General features: G+C 42.0%; 1 protein-coding gene across 5 annotated transcripts in view; it reads right to left on the bottom strand.

Moving 5' to 3' along the window:
• The window catches only part of SIPA1L1 (signal induced proliferation associated 1 like 1), a 233,883-nt gene that overhangs the window by 76,754 nt on the left and 134,259 nt on the right, over nt 1-22,870 (bottom strand). For all 5 annotated transcript variants that reach the window (XM_075844069.1, XM_075844064.1, XM_075844065.1 and 2 more), the window contains exons 4-6: nt 22,263-22,451; nt 10,129-10,303; nt 3,474-3,577 (exon numbers count right to left, since the gene is read on the bottom strand). In XM_075844069.1, coding sequence (XP_075700184.1) covers nt 3,474-3,577; nt 10,129-10,303; nt 22,263-22,451 — 468 coding nt within the window. The remainder of the gene's footprint in view (nt 1-3,473; nt 3,578-10,128; nt 10,304-22,262; nt 22,452-22,870) is intronic.

Below are 22,870 nucleotides of genomic sequence, written 5' to 3'. Positions count from 1 at the left end.
AAACCATGAATAATAGCTCCAGATCATTAACCCTCCTCCACCAAATTTTACAATAAGAAACCGCCCAGATTCATCTATCAGACTGCCAGATAGTGAAACGTAATTCATTAGTCCAGATAACACCTATCCACTGTTCCAGAGTCCAGTGACAATATGCTTTACGCCACTAAAGTCAATGATTGCCACTGCACACGGTGATCTTAGGCTTGTGTGCCGCTGCTCGACCAATGAAACCCATTTCATGACGCCCCCGATGCACAGTTCTTGTGCCGATGTCACTTTCAGAGGAAGTTTGAAGCTCTGTAATGAGTGCTGCAACAGAGGATGGCAATTTTCACACACCACATGCTTCAGCACTGTGAGCGTGGTCAACCAACCCGCGATTCAGCTGTTACTCCAAGACGTTTCCCATTCACAATAGCATTTAGAGTATGTTCAAACGGCTTATTGTCAGCTGTTTTTCGGGCCGTAAATGCACCAAAAAACGGCTGAAAATACGGAAGCTGAACGCCACCAAACATCTGCCCATTGATTTCAATGGGAAAAACAGTTTTGTTCTGTCGGGGCGTTTTTTTACGCAGCCGTTTGAAAAAAAACGGCGAATATAAAAAGCCCTGTAGAAAGAAGTGCATGTCACTTCTTGAGCCGTTTTTAGAGCCGTTTTTAGAGCCGTCATTGGGTCAATAGAAAAACAGCTTCAAAAACGGCCGTAAAAAAACACATCAAAAAACGCTTTTATGCTTAAAAAACGGCTGAAAGTCAGGGGTTGTTTCCCCTTGAAAACAGCTCCGTATTTTACAGCCATTTTTAGTTTGCCGTGTGAACATACCCTTACAATTGACAGAGGCAGATCTAGCAAATCAGAAATCTCACAGACTGAGCTCTTCAGTACAACCCATACTACTAGCAATGTTTGTCTATGGATATTGCGTGGCTGTGTTTATGTACATTTGCAATTGGTGGGATGAAACATCCGAAAATAATTAGGAGTGTCCGCATACTTATGGCCGTACATGGTGCATTTGTAGGTTAACAAGAAGTAGAGGACAGATGGAAGGAAAAATTACTGTAGGATCAGACTTCACAAGGTTTGTTTGTTACCATAGAGACACATAGGTATGAATAGAGATGTATACACAAAAATAGTAAGATATTTCCAATCAAAAGTATTTGCAAAGTTTCTTCACTTTTTTTTTTTCCAACAAAGGTGGGTAAACTATTTATGGCATCTGCAGAGCATCAATGGAGAAAAATTACAATTATTAAAGTGGTTTTCCGGGAATAGGACATTGATGGTCTATATTTGGATAGGAAATTATTATTTGATCAATAGGGGACCCCCCACTGATCGGCACCCTGAAGGGGAAAAGCTGCAGTAACAGGTACAGACCATGTGCCTATGTTAATAATGAAGATGATCAGCAGGGTCCATAGTTCATTCCCCCACCAATCAAACATTAATGATCCAGCCTAAGAAAAGGTCATCAATGTTAAAGTCCTGGAGAAACCCTTTAAACCATAAAAGGATAAAACATACTAAACTTCGCAGGATTCCACAGGGATTAAGTTAATGGAAAAATTAGCACATCCTAGCCTGAACTTTAACCTAGACTTCCCCTACAAGCCTTATTTAATTGGTTTGAACACACAAAATAGCCAATAAACATTAATTGTTTTCTTTTACTTTACGTTGGTGGATGCAGAACTCCAATTAACAGTTTCGGGGGATGACTAAAGCGAACATTTAAAAAAAAACCACACATCTAGGATTCTGGTCAGCTTGGAGAATAGAGCTTCTTATAACATTCACTATTACATGTGTGTACTTCAGAGGAGCTAATAAGGCTGGATTCACACGAGCATGTTACGTCCGTAATGGACGGAACATATTTCGGCCAGAAGTCCCGGACCGAACGCAGTGCAGGGAGCCGGGCTCCTAACATCATAGTTATATACGATGCTAGGAGTCCATGCCTCGCTGCAGAACAACTGTCCCGTACTGAAAACATGATTACAGTACGGGACAGTTGTCCTGCAGCGAGGCAGGGACTCCTAGCATCGTACATAACTATGATGCGAGGAGCCCGGCTCCCTGCAGTGTGTTCGGTCCGGGATTAGCGGCCGAAATATGTTCCGTCCATTACGGACGTAATGTGCTCGTGTGAATCCAGCCTAAGAGGCACCGATACTTGAGAAAGCCAAAACCATTGCATCTTCATGTAACAGTCCGGAATCTAATCATGACATGGAATCAACCAATGTAAGCAACATCTACAGAAAACACATGAAAGTAGACAACATGAACTTGCCTTTGGCTATGTATGGGAATAGAGATATTTGATATTGCGTGAAACATGATATGTGATCATTTTTGAAAATATAAATAATTGAAATTTTCCCACATAATATGTGGTAGCCATGGGTCACACTCAATGCCGCTCAACCACGCCAAAGACACTTCCCTTCTACAGACCCCCTGTACTTACAAGACACTGAAGCTATAATATAGGTGTCATTCGTATTGCAGTATATCATGCAAACGTTTAAACGATCGCTGGTTCAAGTCCCCTAGGGGGACTAATAAAAAAAAGTAAAAAGCAATTATATAAAGTTTTTTATAATGTTTCACAAAATATATAAATATATTAAAATTAAAAAAAAACAAAAAACCCTTTTTCCATTTTTTTCCATAAAGCAATGTTGAAAGAAAAAAAAAAAAGTCAACAGGTATTGCCGCGTCTGTAAAAGTAAAAATATTATTTAAAACATGCAAATCGCTGTTTTTTGGCCACTCAGGTTCTCCAAAAAAAAAAAAAAAGGAATATAAAGTGATCAAAAAGTGGCATGTACCCCAAAATGGTATCGGTGCTAAATTGATGGAAAAATAAAAAAAGTTATGGCTCTCAGAATACGGCGACACAAAAAACATTTTTTTTTTTTTTTTAGCAAATAGTTTTAGTTTTTTTTAAAAGTGGTAGAACATAAAACAAAACCTATAAATTTGGTATTGCCGTAATCGTATCAACCTGTAGAATAAGGTGAATATGTCGTTTTTACCGCCTGATGGACGCCCTAAAAACAAAACCCCCCAAAATATGGTGTAATCTGAATTTGTTTGCCCATTTCACCCCACGAATATTTTTTTTTCAGCTTCCCAGTACATTATACGGTACAATAAATGGTGCCATGAAAAACTACAACTTGTCCCGCAAAAAAACAAGCCCTCATATGGCTAGGTCGACGAAGAAATAAAAAAAAAAAGTTATGGCTTTTGGAAGGTGGGGAGGAAAAAACAAAAATGAAATAACTCAAATTGGCCTGGTTTTTAAGAGGTTAAATACATTATTTCATGTAAAACCATAAAAAACACAATGCTTTCCCTCCTGTAAATCTCTTAGGTACCCTATTAAAACTCTATGAACAATAATCCAGGATAATTTATAAATGTATTAAGCAAAACAAAATGTGCTTACCTGCTGTTTATTGTTTGGCGTGTACGGCAACATGGTAGAGACATGAAACATGATCTCATAATCCTTATAGGTTGTATAAAGGGAGTGGGTACCAGTTGAATCAGCTGTTAAAAAAAATAAAGGGTTAATATTTATCAGTTTGGAAAAATAAATCGGCATAACTAATGCTGGTAAGTGACTGAGAAGTTTTTAGGAATTTCTCTCCCTAGTATGGCATGTGTAGTCATTAGAAACAGAGAAAGAATTTTCAACAAAAGGTTTCCAAAAAAACTAAAAATCATTTCGAACCGACGGATTTTAAAGTTGGGTAACACTTTTCTTAGAACGGCCTGTTACTGGTTTACATGTGAAGAAATGGACATAGTCGAACATGTGCTTCAGCCGCGTTAGCTGCAATGTCACCAACAGGGGTGTAGAGATGTACAGGAACGTTCCACTCTTGGGATGGCAGATGGAGCGGACATATGAGCAATAGCACTTTGTTTCTTTTGTACTGCCTTGAATAAGTTTTCAATGGACGCTTATTACACTCCGTTGGGCAGTCTGATCTTTTAGATGAACTTGGTCCGATAGTAGAGGTGGAGAAGTATCAGGAGATCATGTTATGAGTCACATACTGCATTTGGAGCGTGATGCCTTAACCTGGTCCCATTGAGATTACTGGTTCGTGTATCGGACATAAAAAATCTACTGACTATTTGTTTTTATTATAGCTCTTTGCCAACAAAGAAGAACCTGGGCAATGCATGATCAATCCTGCCAGGAGTCATCTGGATGGAGCAAATGGACTGCCCTTGAGGAACTGAATGAAACGATAAGTGACTGCAGTTACATGGATTAAAAAGATCCATTTGTTTCTCTTCAGTATACATGGTCTTCCTCTAACTCTTTGGCATTGTGACCTCCCACGTATTATGCAGTTCTATAGACACAGGCAGTCTATTCTTTAATATACCATTTACACAAAGGCTTTGAAGAACTACCAGAGTGTTATTTTAAAGGCCATTCTGCATTCATGAAAAATGAAACAAATTAAATAACGTACTGTGTTATCAGGAATTAAAGATACAGGCCTGAAGCCTACTACTCCCTGTAGTAATTGATCTTATAGGGGCATTGGTGCTCATGGCAACCAATCAGATTCCAGCTTTTATTTTTGAGCAGACAGGAAAGCGAAAAAAGACCCGATTATCTGTTGTGATGGTCACTGTCCCTATGATAACACATATACCATAACAAGGAGAATACAAGCAAGTAGTGTTATCATGGAGACATTTGTACAGACGCTCCTCATAGTCTTTAGTCCCTTAAAGGGTTTGTCCAGTTTCAGGAAATTAATAGTTATTTTTTTGTATTATTAAAAAGTTATACAATTTTCCAATATACTTTCCGTATTCATTCCTCACAATTTTCAAAATCTCTGCTTGCTGTTATTCAGGAAACTTCATTGTTTACTTCCAGTGGATAAAAATCTGTCCATGGTCATGTGATGGACACACAGGTGCTGGGATAGTTACAAGACACCGCTCTGAAACACATACTGTTACTGTAACGAGCCCTGCACCTGTGTCACCATGGACAGAATTTTATCCAATTCACAACCAGTCATGTGCCGACGGAATCTCTCCAGCTTGCTCCTACTTGATGACGCGCTGACACCAACCCACGTGACTGAAGACTCTCCCCTCTTGTGCGTGTCGACGCATCACCAATCACATGACCGCAAGAGGCTGGCTCTCTCAACAAAAGAGCACCCTTGCGCATACGTAGGCTTTACTAGGGGGAAGAAAGTAACGGAGGCAAGTGGTGGGCGAGGATTCCTGGGCAGAGAGGAAAGCAGTGGATGCCCGGAAAAGCAGACTCAAGTCCTGCCTCATAACCAGAAAGGGACGACCATGTCTGCAGCGATATCGGGGTTCAGTGAGTAACCTTAAAATGAGTTAAAATTATGTCTTGTGATGAGGAACCTTTTTAAAAGTATTTTGGGGAGTTTGTTTGTATTTTTGGGTTGTCCGACAACCTCTCTAGCCTAACTGAAATCAAGAGTGAGTCCCAAATCAGATGTTATGATGAGATGTATATGTTTTAGGGGGGGGGGGGGATTATTAAGACTGATGTTTCATATGCTAGTCTTAATACAAAGCGTGATGGACTAAAACGCGTCTCTTAATACATTAGTCCAACAAAGTACAAAACGAGAACAGCAACCACTCCTTTTTGTTGGCAATTCAAAGTCGTCCCATAGGATGGTTCACTCCTGATTCAACAGACTGTATAAAAGAATGGATGACAGCAGCTTCTTGAAAAACCGTGTTATTTATTTATGTCAAACCTGTGCATGTAGAGAAAGGCGACGTTTCGCCCCATACAACTGGGCCTTCCTCAAGCTTCTTAATAAATTAGGCGCATCTGTGGCTGTCCGTGTGCCAGAAAGTGAAATCTCCTTGAGTTTTGATCTGGTGTGTATTTCCACTATAATTTACTGCAGTTTCTGGCGTACATTAAAGTTCAGTAATCGGGCAGCTGATGGTCCTGCCCCACCAACTAAAAGTGACTGATACGGAGCAAAAATACATGTGTCTTAAAATGTGCGCGCTAAAACTCGGGCAACTTTTCCACGCCAGAAGACTGGCGTAGAGTGCGTAACTCTCCCCTATATGTAAGCATACAGAATGTGTCCTGGTTTATTAGCAAAGTGACTGCCCCAAAAATACAGCTTTTTTTTTTTCCAATGTGAATGAGCAGAAAGAAGGATTCTGTCTATTTACAGACCACATATCAACGAGTGTAAGTGACATAAAATGCCCCATGTAAAAATGTTCCACTAACAAAATAATAGCATGTATACACAAAGCAAGGATGAAATGAGCTTGTTTCAGCAGTGAATAGGGGAAGGCTTGCTTTGTTTCAAACAGCTATGTATCTACTTCTTTACAATGCGTCTAGATTTTACAGCTGCTGCATTTTGTTGCCAGGAAAGGCAAATGGAAACATGGTTGCTCAATACTGAACTGTTCCAAATGTGAGCTGAACCATGCCTAAAATGCTTGCTGCAAAAACCAGCCCTGCAAATCATTTCAAGTTTCCAATGCGCTGAATCGACAGAGCTGCATGCCAGGGAATAATTTCTGGAACAATGAATCACACATTTGTTTTTGATGGTGGTGTAGAGTTTGTAGACAGATGGGTGGTCTTTTTTCCCAGTTCCTAATGAGTCAGGTGGAGCTACATGGTATGGTACAAGAATAAGAGACTACTCAACAAGAACATTTATGTCTGTGTAATGGGTATATTGTCAAAGTACAATAAGACAGGCTAAAAAGGAGGAGTAAAATTGACAAACTTTATTGATGTTTGTGTGCGATGCAAGTGTTTTGCACAACTTATTTGATGCCGTGATCTGAACGCTGGCAAACGTCTAGGTAGGGGACTTCATAAATAACCTAATTTGAAGCAAAGAGGTGATTAGATGTGCTACTGCCCATCATCTCGCTCCTTTTTTGTTTAAAAGACCCCCTATCAAGTATGCTCTCACATTGATAGGTGGTGATAACATGAAGAAAAGTTCATGTTACCCCTCAGTGTCAACTACAGCCATACAGGGACAGGAGGAGGATTACAGCTACTCCTCCTCTTCCTACATGCTGCCAGCACGTCCCTCCAGCACCTCCTTCTCTAAACAAGCTGAAGTAAAGGCTACAAACATATGAAGCTCCCACTTGAAACTGCTCTAATGGTGGTTTTACACCTGCGCCCCTAATGAAAACCAATAAATACAGCTCGATCAGCGCTCATTTAAAGGCTCTTTACACGGCTCAATATAAACTATATGGGGACAAATGATCGTTAATACAAATTGTTCAGTTCAGTCCCCATACAGTTTAGTGACCCACTGTATTACAATGTTTAGTTCAGTTTATTGAATTTTTGTATCTTAAAGAACAGGAATAAACTGGTCATACCGGATCAACAAAGAAAGCACAGTAGATAACTTAGGCGCATTAGGACTATAATTCTTCTCTCCTTTCTCTGGTATGTGAATCTAAGCATATTATATCAGTTAGGAAGTAAATCACATTTTGCAATCAGTGAGGAAGAATGTTATGACACTATCGCTTACACATATAAAAATACTATAATCTCCTAATCAGGTCGTTTGCAATTTGATGGTCCGTGGAGGGGGGGGGGGGGATTTAGATCAGGAACCTCAATGTACCAGCTTAAGTTAAGTAGAGGTAAGAGTACAGTAAGTAGAGGAGGGTGAGATAAAGGGAGCAGAGGAAAAAAATGGAGATCGTTCCCAAGCTCGTACGCAGCTAGGGTCACCCATGTTAGGGATTTGACCAAAAGGTTGCATAGAAGGGAGATCATGTGTGACATTAAAGTGCCAGTTGATCCAGCATAAGAATCGAAGCATGGTCCTGCTCCCCCTAAAGTTCTATGACGGGTAATAGTCTGCAATACCACTTGTGGCCTAGACGCACTCTTTATGAATTGTATTAATAGCTGAAAAAAGTTGAGCACCTTTGTGAAAAATGGGGTGAGTCGTTTGCAAAATAATTTATAGAACGCCAGGGTAAAGCAGTCAGTCCCTGGACATTTCCCTGTGGGCGTTGTTGTAATGAAAGCGCTTATTTAAAGAGGCTCTGTCACCAGATTTTGCAACCCCTATCTGCTATTGCAGCAGATCGGCGCTGCAATGTAGATTACAGTAACGTTTTTATTTTTAAAAAACGAGCATTTTTGGCCAAGTTATGACCATTTTCGTATTTATGCAAATGAGGCTTGCAAAAGTCCAAGTGGGCGTGTTGAAAAGTAAAAGTACAACTGGGCGTGTATTCTGTTTGTACATCGGGGCGTGTTTACTACTTTTACTAGCTGGGCGTTGTGTATAGAAGTATCATCCACTTCTCTTCACAACGCCCAGCTTCTGGCAGTGCAGATCTGTGACGTCACTCACAGGTCCTGCATCGTGTCGGCACCAGAGGCTACAGTTGATTCTGCAGCAGCATCAGCATTTGCAGGTAAGTAGCTACATCGACTTACCTGCAAACGCCGATGCTGCTGCAGAATCATCTGTAGCCTCTGGTGCCGACACGATGCAGGACCTGTGAGTGACGTCACAGTGCTGCACTGCCAGAAGCTGGGCGTTGTGAAGAGAAGTGGATGACACTTCTATACACAACGCCCAGCTAGTAATAGTAGTAAACACGCCCCGATGTAACACACATAATACACGCCCAGTTGTACTTTTACTTTTCAACACGCCCAGTTGTACTTTTGCAAGCCTCATTTGCATAAATACGAAAATGGTCATAACTTGGCCAAAAATGCTCGTTTTTTAAAAATAAAAACGTTACTGTAATCTACATTGCAGCGCCTATCTGCTGCAATAGCAGATAGGGGCTGCAAAATCTGGTGACAGAGCCTCTTTAAGCATCCAGTCTTCTAAAGTATGAAGTGCTGTGTCAGCTATATATCCACCAATATGATTGGAAAGGGATTGTTGCCGCATTTACGCATACTGATCCTTGATATCATAAAGCGAAGTGTAGAAACTTTTTGGGTGGAGCAGGCTAGACTGCGGTCCCCCGCATTTATTTTATTTTGTACTATAAGCAGATGCAAGCTTCTAAAGCGGGTAAACCCCTTTTATAATAAGTACACATACTTAGATGTACAAAAGGGGATAAAAAACAAAATGAATAAAAGGTCATCATAAACAATAATGACACAGACATTTCCCAACTTGCATGGCTTTAGAGTTTAAAAATGCAAAATGATCACCTCACTGATCCATGTCCAACGTGATTTGGGGAATGAGAAAACCAGGTCAGCCAATAACTACTGATAAGTGAAGTCACAGCGATCTTTTGAAAGAGTAAATCCCCTTCTAAAATAATTTTCAACAATTTTATATTGTTGTAAGTACGGCTATAAAAGGCCACCAATATCCAGGGTTGCCTTTACAAATGACACCCCCGAGAACGTCTTCCTTGATCACATGTGGATGTAAAAGTACTAGGCTGTGTGGGAGGTTACCCGTCTCCATTGATTGTTCAAACTTGCATCACATCTATTATGGCGGTGACATTACAGGTAGAGGTGTCTGGCTCTGCAGATCATTAGCTCTTGACAACCAACTTTTTAGAAAATGAATATGGATGCAAGGAGCGGTTACACATAAAAACAGCACTGACCAAATGTAATTTTGTTAACATATTCAATTTTTGAGAAGCGAATCGAAAAGTGAGAACCAATATGGCTGAACTTCCAGTTGTCACTTTCGCCAAAATTGCCCCCTAAACAAAATAGAAAAATGGCAATATCTCTGTAATTAAAAGGGACATGGTCACAAAAGAGTGATATAATACTAAGTTCGGATCTACTAATATATGCGGGGGGGGGGGGAGCGGGGATTGTCAGTAAATGATATAAATGCTTAAATGAAAATTAATCTGGTCACACGTCTGTGGTCATTCACAAACGTTACCTTCTTAAAATCTATATTAAGAGAACAATTAGAATGAATTTACCTATAACTAATTTTAAATAAAAATTATTTAAAAAAAATAAAAAATATCTGCGTACAATAGAAATGGTTGTCAGTCAGTCATTTATGAGTGACTCTAAATACCTAGTTGAGCTTTCTTACTTTTAGTATCGAGCTGAGCTCTGTACTTCTCAAATCCTTTAAGTCGCACTCTTTCTCCCAAGAGCTTAAGGAATTCTTCGAAGGCTGGCCCAGCCGACTCATTATTGTACATTTCTTCTTCTGTGCTTTGACCCGCTTTGCAGTACATAATGCCAACTTTCAGCTGGTAACTTAGCTGTAATGAGAAAAGTCAAGACAGATTTAATATCTACTGTTCACTGATAAAAATATCCCATAACTATCTAGAGAAGGTGAAATGTTTTCCTTTTGACCACTTTCATACAAAGATAGTATTGCTAACCTCAGATAATTTTTTTTTCGATATGTACGATTTGCCTGGAAGTTCTCTTTAAAGGGGAACTATAGTTTCCCTTTGTAATTAATTTGGAAGCCCTTTTTTGTTTTTCACGTCCGAGGTGCATCCGTGCTCAGCGCTGTGGGACGCGATGTCACGAATCCACCATAGTTGAGGGCTGCGTGATGGGTGAAAAGAACGGACATGTCCTATTTTCCCACGGACCCTTCATACGGTCCGTTGAAACAACGGCTGTGTGAACGGCCACATTGAATTACATAGGTCCGTGGGACGGCCGCTGTTTCAACGGCTGTCCCACGGACGTTTAACACATTCATGTGAATCAGGCCTTAAGCAGTGGCGTCGCTAGCACCGAGCGTTCGGGGCCCAAGCCATGAATTTTTGGCCCAGTGCCCTGGGCGACTGCCACATAATGGCGTAGCTATAGGGGTTGCAGCGTTCGCATTGAGACCGAGCCCAAAGCCAGGGGGCCCGCGGCGCCTCGCACCATGTCTATAAAACTTTACTATAGTAACTGGGGCCTATGTAATAAAACACACAGGCCCCTGTTACTATAGTGATAACAATATACTTACCCTCCACGTTCCTGAGCACTGCGGAGGTCATGACATTAAGACGCTGTGCACCGCACAAAACGTCGCCAAGCTGGATGGCGTCAAGACCTCCACTGCGTCCAGAGCTGAAGAGGAGGGTAAGTTTAACGTTACTGTCTGCAGGGGCCCGGTATCTAAGCCTATCTTTTGGTAGGCTTAGAGACCGGGTCTAACAGACAGTATCACACATGGGCCCTATATCTAAGCCTACCACATAGTAGGCTTAGATACAGGGCCCCAGCAGACAGTAATCTTATACTGTATAAGATTACTGACTGCTTGGGCCCTGTATCCAAGCCTAACCTGTGGTAAGCTTGGATACAGGGCCCAATATCTAAGCTTACCACATGTGTTACTAATGTGGTTTTTTTGTGTTTTTGCTTTTTTTACAGGTTCGGATTTTGGACTACACCGGATTCGAAGACGGCTTTTTTTTTTCCAATAAAATGTTTAACGAGAGTTATGTGTTTTTTTTTTATTTCAATAAAATATTTTTTCTTTGCATTTATATATTTTTTAAACTTTATTACTACTGCCTCAGTAATGGCCACTGGCTGATTGACAGCATCCATTACTAAGGCGAGGCTTAATGTTAGCCGGTGCAGAGGCTAACACTAACCTCCATTATTACCCCGGTACCCACCGCCACCAGGGGTGCCGGGTACGATCCAGTACTCGACTATCTGTAGTGATGGCCATACACTGGGGAGGCCGGAGGCTGTTAATATTAAACTGGGAAAGCCCAAAAACAGTGGGGCTTTCCAACCTGCTAATGTTAGCCTGCTGCTGCTATGTTGTAGCTGGCTGGTTATGAAAAAAGGATGGGGGGGGGGGCACCACCTTTTTAAAAAAAATAATAATTGAGAAACAACGATGTGGGATCCCCCCCATTTTTCATAACCAGCCAGGTACAACATAGCAGCAGCAGACTGGCATTACCAGGGTGGGAAGGCCCACTGTTTTTGGGCTTTCCCAGCCTAATAATACCAGTCTTCAGCCACCCCAGTACCCGTACCATCACTACAGATAGTCGGGTACTGGATCGTACTCGGCTCTTACCGGCACCCTTGATGGTGGTGGGTGTCGAGATAATAATGGGGGTTAGTGGTAACCTTTTCACCGGATAACATTAAGCTCCGCCTTAGTAATGGACAAGGTCAATCAGCCAGCAGACATTACTAAAGGCGGTAGTAATAAAGTTTAAAAAAAATACAAGGACATATAAAATATATTTTATTGAAATAAAAAAACACCACACAATCCTCGTTAACCATTTTATTGAGAATAAAAAAAAAACGCCGTCATTGAAGTCGTCCTCGTACCCGAAGTAGTCCAAAAACCAAACCTGTAAAAAAAACACAAACACACAAAAATAATGAGTAACACATAAGCAAAGCAATTATTATCTTACCTTTCCTGGGTCCAGCCCTGGAGCCACAATGTCAGTGAGCTGGGCCCTATATCATATGTGATAAAGTCTGCTGAGACAACGCATCCAATTCTATCCAGTGGTGTAGGCCATCTCCGAGATGTAAAATCATTATTTGGGGGGAGGGGGGGGGGTTTGGGGTAAACATATGTGTTGGGGCTTGTGCCAATGATCTTTTAAGACCCTAGCAACGCCTCTGGTATGAAGCTTGTGGGGGGTAGAGCCTGAGACAATGATAATACGGGGGAGCGTTTCAGTCTACTTCATAGATCTTTTGCAGCTTACACTAAGTTAAGCCAAGTTCTAGTCACTGCTCATAGCTGTTCTTTAACGGAGCACAACTAAAAGCAGGATTCAACTCTAAATCAAATAAATAGCAGGTAAACATCACCCATAGGATAACAGGGCCCCACCATGTGGCAATGGGTCCTTTACAGCCCCCCCAGACCTGAGGCCCAGCTGCGACTGTTACCACTGCAACCCCCTTCACCTAAACCTTTGAGGGCAACCTCATAGTTGTAAAGTCTAGCACGTTGCTTCTCAAAGAGGCTTCAGCACGAATGTGCGTACTGCCCCTCGCTTCACACCGTTGTGAACATGACACTAACCCCAATATTCTTCCAAGGCCACTGCTACATTCTAAAAAGGGTATTTCCATCTTAGACATAAAAGACCTATCCCCAGAATGTCAGATGTCTGATAGATGACCCGAACCCATCTTCAAAACAGGGGCCCCAATACAAGGTGAAAGTGAGGCAGTGGCCAAATAGGTCACCCGACCTCAACCCAATTGGGCACCTGTGAGGAATTTCAAAAAGACATGTTCAGCAGCACTCATTTATGCTGCGTGTATGTGTGTGTGCACATGTGTAGAATATCTATTTTTATTACACACATCAATATGGCCAAAACATACTATATACAATATATTAATATTAAATGTTATGATCTTTAAGGCTGGGTTCACACACCGTTTTTGCAGGCGGAAAATCTGCCTCAAAATTCCGTTTGGAATTTTGAGGCAGATTTTGCTCTGCCTGCACGTCGATTTTTGCGGCGTTTTTCGTCCGAGGGCATTGAGCGCCGCGGGCAAAAAACGCCGCAAAATTTCTCTGCCTCCCATCGATATCAATCGGAGGTCAGAGGCGTAAACGCCCGAAGATAGGGCAGGTCCCTTCTTTTTCCCACGAGATGGTTTTTCCGCTCTTGGGAGAAAAAAAACACCTCCGCCTCCCATTGAAATCAATGGGAGTCATTTTCGGCCATTTTTTGGCACGTTTTCATGTGAACTCCCCCATGTTGCAGGTTTCATTATACTCACACTTAAAGAGGCTCTGTCACCAGATTTTGCAACCCCTATCTGCTATTGCAGCAGATAGACGCTGCAATGTAGATTACAGTAACGTTTTTATTTTTAAAAAACAAGCATTTTTGGCCAAGTTATGACCATTTTTGTAGTTATGCAAATGAGGCTTGCAAAAATCCAAGTGGGTGTGTTTAAAAGTAAAAGTCCAAGTGGGCGTGTATTATGTGCGTACATCGGGGCGTTTTTAATACTTTTACTAGCTGGGCGCTGTGAAGAGAAGTAACATCCTCTTCTCTTCAGAACGCCCAGCTTGTGACAGTGCAGATCTGTGACGTCACTCACAGGTCCTGCATCGTGACGGCCACATCGGCACCAGAGGCTACAGTTGATTCTGCAGCAGCATCAGCGTTTGCAGGTAAGATCGACTTACCTGCAAACGCTGATGCTGCTGCAGAATCAACTGTAGCCTCTGGTGCCGATGTGGCCGTCACGATGCAGGACCTGTGAGTGACGTCACAGATCTGCACTGTCACAAGCTGGGCGTTCTGAAGAGAAGAGGATGTTACTTCTCATCAGAGCGCCCAGCTAGTGAAAGTATTAAAAACGCCCCGATGTACGCACATAATACACGCCCACTTGGACTTTTACTTTTAAACACACCCACTTGGACTTTTGCAAGCCTCATTTGCATAATTACAAAAATGGTCATAACTTGGCCAAAAATGCTCGTTTTTTAAAAATAAAAACGTTACTGTAATCTACATTGCAGCGCCTATCTGCTGCAATAGCAGATAGGGGTTGCAAAATCTGGTGACAGAGCCTCTTTAACCTGACCTCTGCATTTACATTTGTTTGTTCTCCTAAAAACGTACAACATTTTTGAAGATATATAGAATATACTGCAGTGTAAGCAAAGTCAAGAAGACTGTCGGGCAGGCGGACAAAGGATTAAGAGACTTTTTCTTAAAGCACAATAAGTTTACATTTTACTAAAAGTTATTTACATATTTGCTCAACATTCAGGAGACTGGCGCCAGGTTTCCTTGGCATGGAAGAAATATGCTGCAAATGTAAATTCAGCATGTGACTGAGATATGACAGATACATAAAAACCCTAGTTTGGGGGCCAGCTACATAGCTGAAATGAGCACATACACATAATATTAGGCATGCACATTTACAATGCACAGGGGCCAGAGATAAAGCAAGTGGTGAGGTTGACAGGAAGGGAATTCCATACGCTATTTTGGGAGATACATGTAAGCAGATATTTAACTTTAATTATATATGTAGTAAGAAACCTGGTTGTAGGCTTTCCACGCGAAATGAACTAGCGTGACAAGTACGTTACACAGTTTTACTACTAGTGATGTGAATTTCCCAATGATCTATTTGGAAATTCAATGTAAACTAAGGTGTGTGTTTGGAGAGGGGGATCTCCCGCTCAAGATCCTCAAGGACCTGCATTACACGGACAGCTGATGGATTTCAAAGGGAACGGTGTAATGCTTCACTACCCTTGTGGTGGCGCTACAGGGGAATTGAACAATTGCTACCGGCTTCCTAAACATAATACAGCTGATTGCTGGGGGTTCCAGTGCAGGACATTGTGTGATCAGCTTAAAGTTTAAATACCCTACTAAAAAATAGGAATTGTCCAAAGTGGATTTGGATTAGTGGCTGTACACAGAACTATGCAAAACTCAGGGACCAATATTACATTTCTATAATTTCCAATCAAAATGACTTCTTTTCAAAGTGCTGATCGACAAGAACAGCATGTCGATTGGCGCTCGGCTGGTCTATTTACATGCAGCAATGGTCGAGGGTTTTGGGGAGAAACTATCGTTAATACGATATTTTGTCCCTATACAGTTTGCATAATGCCAACAGCAGATCCCCAACTGTCCAGAGAAAAAGTCCAAATAGAACAAAATAGGAGCTGCACAGCAAATAGAGTAGCGGGTGCTTACTCGTGCCTTCATTTGGAAGGTGAAACATCGCCTTTTGTGCTAGGTGAACAAACACATTTATTTTGTACTTATGCCGATGTGCTGCCTCTCTTTCTTCTGGAAACATTCCGGGGAACTCTTGCAGTGCTCAAGAGAGCCGTGTTTCGGAAATATTTTTTTTTTGTTAATGCCACAGTTAAGTACAGGACAGGTGAACGCCAGCAGGTGAGACTATTTTATTTAAAGTCAATATTAAGTTGGCTACAGTTTAAGGGGCCGTTCACATATGTCAGTTGCCCCTGTCAGTTTCCCTCCAGCGTGTTGCAGAACAGCCGGAGGGAAACTGATGCTAGAACGGATCCCATAGCTTTCATCAGTTGTGGCTCCGTATGGCGCTGGACCTGCTTCAGAAGTAGTTCAGAGCGGAGGAGCAGAGGGAGCACTGCTATAAGCGCTGTGCTCGGGGAAGCCCTTGACGTCACTGTCCATATATGGACAGTGACGTCATCAGCTATTGATTGAGCGGAATCCCCGTTTCTGAAGATCTGGCCGGGGATTCTGCTCCTAGAGGAAATCCCTGAGGTTACTGTCCATATATGGACAGTGGCGTCAGGGGATCCTCCTTGAGGGAATCCCCGGCCAGAGTCGGCAAATGGGATTCCGTTCAGGGAGTAACCCTTGATGTCACTGTCCATATATGGACAGTGGCGTCAGGGGATCCTCCTTGAGGGAATCCCCGGCCACAGCGTCGGCAGTGCTGTGGCGGGGATTCTGTTCAGGGAGTAACCCCAGACGTCACTGTCCATATATGGACAATGTCGTCAGGGGCTCCTCCTGGAGGGAATCCCCGGCCACAGCTCAGGCAATGGGGGATTCTGTTCAGGGAGTAACCCCAGACGTCACTGTCCATATATGGACAGTGGCGTCAGGGGCTCCTCCTAGAGGGAATCCCAGGCCCCAGCGATGCTCTGGCCGGGAATTCCTCTGCTAGAGGGAGCTTCAGTGGCGCTATCTACAGGGGAAGGGGGTAGCGCTGTATACAGTGAGGGTGGCGCTATCTACAGGAGGGCGCTGTGTGTAGTCATCCACAGGGGGGCTGTGTGTAGCCATCCACAGGGGGGCTGTGTGTAGCCATCCACAGGGGGGCTGTGTGTAGTCATCTACAGGGGGGCTGTGTGTAGTCATCTACAGGGGGGCTGTGTGTAGTCATCTACAGGGGGGCTGTGTGTAGTCATCTACAGGGGGGCTGTGTGTAGTCATCTACAGGGGGGCTGTGTGTAGTCATCTACAGGGGGGCTGTGTGTAGTCATCTACAGGGGGGCTGTGTGTAGTCATCTACAGGGGGGCTGTGTGTAGTCATCTACAGGGGGGCTGTGTGTAGTCATCTACAGGGGGGCTGTGTGTAGTCATCTACAGGGGGGCTGTGTGTAGTCATCTACAGGGGGGCTGTGTGTAGTCATCTACAGGGGGGCTGTGTGTAGTCATCTACAGGGGGGCTGTGTGTAGTCATCTACAGGGGGGCTGTGTGTAGTCATCTACAGGGGGGCTGTGTGTAGTCATCTACAGGGGGGCTGTGTGTAGTCATCTACAGGGGGGCTGTGTGTAGTCATCTACAGGGGGGCTGTGTGTAGTCATCTACAGGGGGGCTGTGTGTAGTCATCTACAGGGGGGCTGTGTGTAGTCATCTACAGGGGGGCTGTGTGTAGTCATCTACAGGGGGGCTGTGTGACATCTACAGGGGGGGCTGTGTGACATCTGAAGGGGGTACTGTGGCGTTATCTACAGGGGGGTGTGACTATCTACTAGGAAAGGCGGGTAGCGCTATATACAGTGGGGGTGGCGCTATCCACAAGGGGGGAGCTGTGTGGCAATCTACAGGGGGCGTTGTGTGGTCCCATCTACAGGGGGTACTGTGGCATTATATACAGAGGGCACGGCGGCATTATCTACAGGGGGGTGGCACTATCTACAGAGGGAACTGTGGCATTATCTACAGGGGGGCACTATATAAAGAGGACACTGTGGCATTATTTACTAGTGGGTGTGGCACTATATACAGAGGACACTGCGGCATTACGTACAGGGGGTGCATGGCACTATATACAGGGTGTGTGGAACTATATACAGGGGACACTGTGACACTATCTAAAGAGGGCACATCTACAGGGGGTGTGTAGTACTATCTAAAGAAGGGCACTGCGGCTTTATCTTCAGGGGGTGTGTGGCACTATATACAGAGGGTACTGCAGCATTACCTCCAGGAGGTGTATGGCACTATATACAGAGGGCACTGCGGCATTATCTACAGAGGGCATGGTTTCATTATCTACACATGAAATTCATTGGTTATTAAAAATTTGTCAAAAACGGAAAACACGGACACGGAACAGATACTATTTATCCGCTATTGATAAAACCTGCCGAAATGGTGACGAACGGAAACCATTAGCGATGTTTCCGTCACCATTGATATCAATGGTGACTGAAACGGAAGCTGTGCTTTCACTTTCACTTTCTGTTGCGGGGTTCACCCGACGGAAACCCAGAACGGAAATGAACGGTGATGTGAACAGGCCCTTATTTATTTTAATACAAGGTATTTTAGACTTAAAGAGTAAGGGCCTGTTCACATCACTGTTCCTTTCTGCTGAGGGGTTCCGTCTGAGGTTTGCGTCGGGTTAACCCCTCAGCGGAAATTGAAACGGAAACCTCAGCTTCCGTTTCCCTCAGCATTGAACTCAATGGTGACGGAAACCTAGCTAATGGTTTTTCTCTGTCACCGTTGTGACAGGGTTCCTTTGTTCTTGACCAAACCAATAGTGCAGTTGACTGCGCTATTGATTCACTCAAAACGACAGAACACAGCCTAACTAAACGTTCAACAAACTTCTGACATGTCATCGTGACACACGTCAGAAGTTTAGATCGGTGGTGGTCCGAGCACTGAGAACCCTCCACCAATCGCTAAAACTAAAAATCGGCAGAAGCGCTCGTGTGAGCGCTCAGCCGCTTCATTTCTGTCCGGCTTTTTTAGGAAACCGATGTAGTGGTGTACAGACTCAATAGAAAGTCTTTTTACGGAAAAAGCCGAACAGAAATAAAGTGGCTGAGCGCTTCTGCCGCTTAGTTTTAACTATTGGTGGGGGGGTCTCAGTGCTTGGACCACCACCGATCAAAACTTCTGATGTGTGTCACTATGACATGTCAGAAGTTTGTTGAATGTTTAGTTACCCTTTAAGGAGTGCTGCTGTAAACATGATCTGATTTCTGTAATCTCTTCACTACAATACAAAAGAATGCTTTTAGGCTTTGCATGAATAGAATTTACTTAGCTATCAGAGCAATAAAGAAAGATATTTACAGGTGTCCCTGAAACTGAACAGATCTGACTCACAGCATTAGAGAAACATTGTTACCCTGCAATGAAGTACACACACAACAAACAAATAAAGAATATGAAAGAAAAAGTGTACGACTAGCAAATCATACAAAAAATAATAATGCACTATTATATATCGTACATACATAAAGCTGATGAGAAATTATATACAACGCTATACAGAAGAGTATGTGTTATGGTTTTATTCGTCAACTATATAACAATGCCAAGGCTAAACCCATGTGAAAGTTGTTAGGGCCAGTTCACATGGAGTTTTTTTACACGTTTTTTGACGCTGAAACCGCTTCGGAAAACGCTTCAAAAAACGGCCGCAAATACCTCCCATTGATTTCAATGGGAGGCGGAGGCGTTTTTGTCCCGCGAGCGGAAAAAACGTCTCGCGGGAAAAAGAAGTGACATGCCCTATCTTCGGGCATTTACGTCTCTGACCTCCCATTGATATCAATGGGAGGCAGAGAAAGCGTATTTCACATTGTTTTTTGCCCACGGCGCTCAAAGGCCGCGAAAATCGGCGTGTAGGCAGAGCAAAAGACTACTAAAGCAATCACAGATTAACTATATAAACGTATGTGTACATGATGCATCCGAGATAGTGCAGGACCTTCACGTAACAGAACAAATATGGATGCAATAGGACACATTTCTGATCCAGTAAAAGTAAAAGAGTCTCTAGATATTTTTAATGTGCTTTATGTTTAGAGGACTTAATAGAAGACACTACCATCTTAATGTAATACACGTACAGCTATCCAACGGATAATCAATATGGTACACCGAGACCTGTAGCTCACAAGTGTAGCATCTCACTATATATCTAGACTGTATACTACTAGAAAGACTTTGCTGTACCCTCACCCTACACTTTGCCACAGGCGATCCAAAAGACTACCAAGTAGATGTAAATTAAAACCTCTAGCATTTGAATTGGAATGGAAACCTTCAATTTGTTGGATTTTTGAGTATTTATTTGGGCACCTTGATATGATTGTATTGGAATGAACAAAGTAAAAGGGAAAGTATTACCTATATATTATTTTCTAATTAAAACCAGATAGTGAAACACAATCTTTTTGTCTGATGTTTTTATTTTTTTATTGTAGATTTTTTAAGATCTATTTTCTGTACATGATTATGGGAGCAGCCATCTTGCCTGAGCTGCTGTTAACAGCATTTAAAGATATGCTTTACAGCAGCTACTTGCACCATAAAAACCTGTGAACAGGAGGGGACCCATTGACTTCTATAGAAGAGTGTTCTAGGCATGCTCTGTGACCTAGGCAAAGGTCAATGTATAGGGAGGAGGAGGGGAAATCCACATCACCTATTGTCAATGGTGAATCCTGTGTTATCTATATATAGATGTTACATTTCATTGTAATGCTGCCTGTGATAAGGAGATGATTGCTGAGAAGTGATCTCTATAGAACAGGAAGTGTCAGTCTATTGTGAGGCTCAGTGGGCAGAGTGAAAACGGCAAGATTTTAGGAAAGTTTTTTAGTATAGAAAATTACACAGAAAATAAACGTAAAAACCACAAAAAATTATTTTAAAAAAACCCACCAAAATCTTAAACAGTATGTCATTTTCTGATGACACATTCCCTTTAAATTTTTGTTTAAAGCCACTTTAAGTAAATCAAGGTGATTGCACTATATGCAATTTCCCAATAAAAATGAATTCTCTCTACACAAAGGAGAACTCTAGGAAAAAAGTCTACATATCTGGTGGATTTACATTTCTTTTTTGCCTGCCTTGCATGCCTCTTCAGTAATATACAGGCAGCATTTATGGCAGACGCTTTTATGATGCCAATAACACACTATGGAAACCTCTGCCGATATGGCATTTACAGATCAGAGACCATAAACTGTGTCTATATTTTTCTTATGACTTCAATTGATAGTTACATGATCTTGGGTGAGTGATCATAATACAATTCCCACATCTATTTAAAGTTGCTTTAAACTAGAGATTCAGTTTATCGCATGATCATTCAATCCATTAAAGTGTGCAGAAAAGTTCTGCAGATTTTGGTATACTACAGAATACAGTTGTGTTGGTTTTAATACCGCTGAACCGTCCATTCCAACTGGATGAACATTCCGGAGATAACTCCTAAATCATAGAGATGTCACCAAGTTCCAAAGAGTTTGATAGGAGACAGAACTCAAGATGCTTGCGAGTGGGTGACCAGACAAGCAGTATAGGTATATTAGTTGTTTCAATATTTCCTTGGTCTTTACCCTACAATCTCACTAATAGAAGACCATTCCCATTGCTGCAAAGATTTGCCAAAGTTTGCACATTCTATTGGGTTCGACAGTAAAGAAAAAAAAAAAAGCAGCTGGAGATATTGGGGGGGGGGGGGGGAAGCTTTTGGTCTATGGTCGGCTTGATACGTATACACAGACCATCTTTATAATAATAACAGCAGCTGTTTTAGTGGTTATCGTACAGAAGTCTGGATGAAATGTCTCACTGTAGGAGTGATTTACTTGGGCTAAATTTATCTTATAATAAAAAGATCTATAAGCACAGGTTTATTTTTCAGAAATAACTGTAAACCCAGTTAAAGGGGTCGCCCGGTTTCAGCGAATTATAGTTTTTTCTGTATAAATAAATTGATACAATATATATATATATATATATATATATATATATATATATATATATATATTATTATTTATTTATTTTTTTACAATATACACTCTGTATTTATTTCTCACGGTTTGTTTTCTCACTCTGTAACCTCATAAAACCATCCCATAAAGAAAGCATAGCAAGTAGCCGCACTCATAAATGAATATCCATATTATGGTGGATATGTTTTAACGTGAGGGAGAACAGGTGGCTGGTTCCATCCGCTGGGCCCATTGACAGGACCAGGTATGTCAGGCTGGACTTTGGAGGCTGCTGGGATAATTTTCTTGCTGTATTTTTTATTGTGCGTTGTAAACACCGTCTTAAATTCTAGAGGATAATTATATTTCATGGGGTAAGGATTATTGGAGCCATATATATACTAGGGAAATGAAACCCTTTTGCAAACACTGGTATATCGAGTTTAATAAGACTACGTATAGGCAACACACTGGGAAGAAGACAGGAAAGGACTTCGGAGGGTCACACAGAACTTACCCCTTGTTCATCAAGTTTAATAAGCTGCTCTGTAACTTTCGGAGTGTTGAAGGCCAGTCGTAGACCCTGTACATTCAGCTCAGGCATAATATGCTCAAGCACCTCTTTAAGTGGCAGTCCTCTCGCTGTGCCGTGTTTAGCAGTTGACGGAATTGCATCTTCAAGCACTGACCCACGTAACGTCATAAGCTAAGAATAAAAGATAAACTACAAGTCATATAACAACTCATTATCAAGTCACAGGAATACTTATTACTAGGATATTTAATATTAACGTATAAGTCACAATCCTGCATTTTCTGAATTTCAGTTCTGTACAGATAAATGAATCACCTCTTCCTTTACCACTTTGCTGAAGAACGATTTAGAAACCCAAGATCGATAAATCACCCACATTATTATTGTAGGACTGCTGTAGACAAAGGCTTCTTTTAACTCAAATTCGACAACACTCTAGAATAGAATTGTACAATAGTTGGGAACCATTGATCTATTTAGGACATGAGTGGGTGGATGGGCAACAATAATGAAATCACAGGGTCTGAAAATACCACGTTTTGTGAGATTTACAATGCATGTGACTTGTAAAGAATCATTTCAGGGCAGTT

Source organism: Rhinoderma darwinii, chromosome 12 (genome assembly GCF_050947455.1).
Source record: "Rhinoderma darwinii isolate aRhiDar2 chromosome 12, aRhiDar2.hap1, whole genome shotgun sequence".
NCBI lineage: Eukaryota > Metazoa > Chordata > Amphibia > Anura > Rhinodermatidae > Rhinoderma > Rhinoderma darwinii.
Note: the sequence above shows the minus strand (reverse complement) of the source record. Positions and strands in the feature narration are given on the sequence as shown.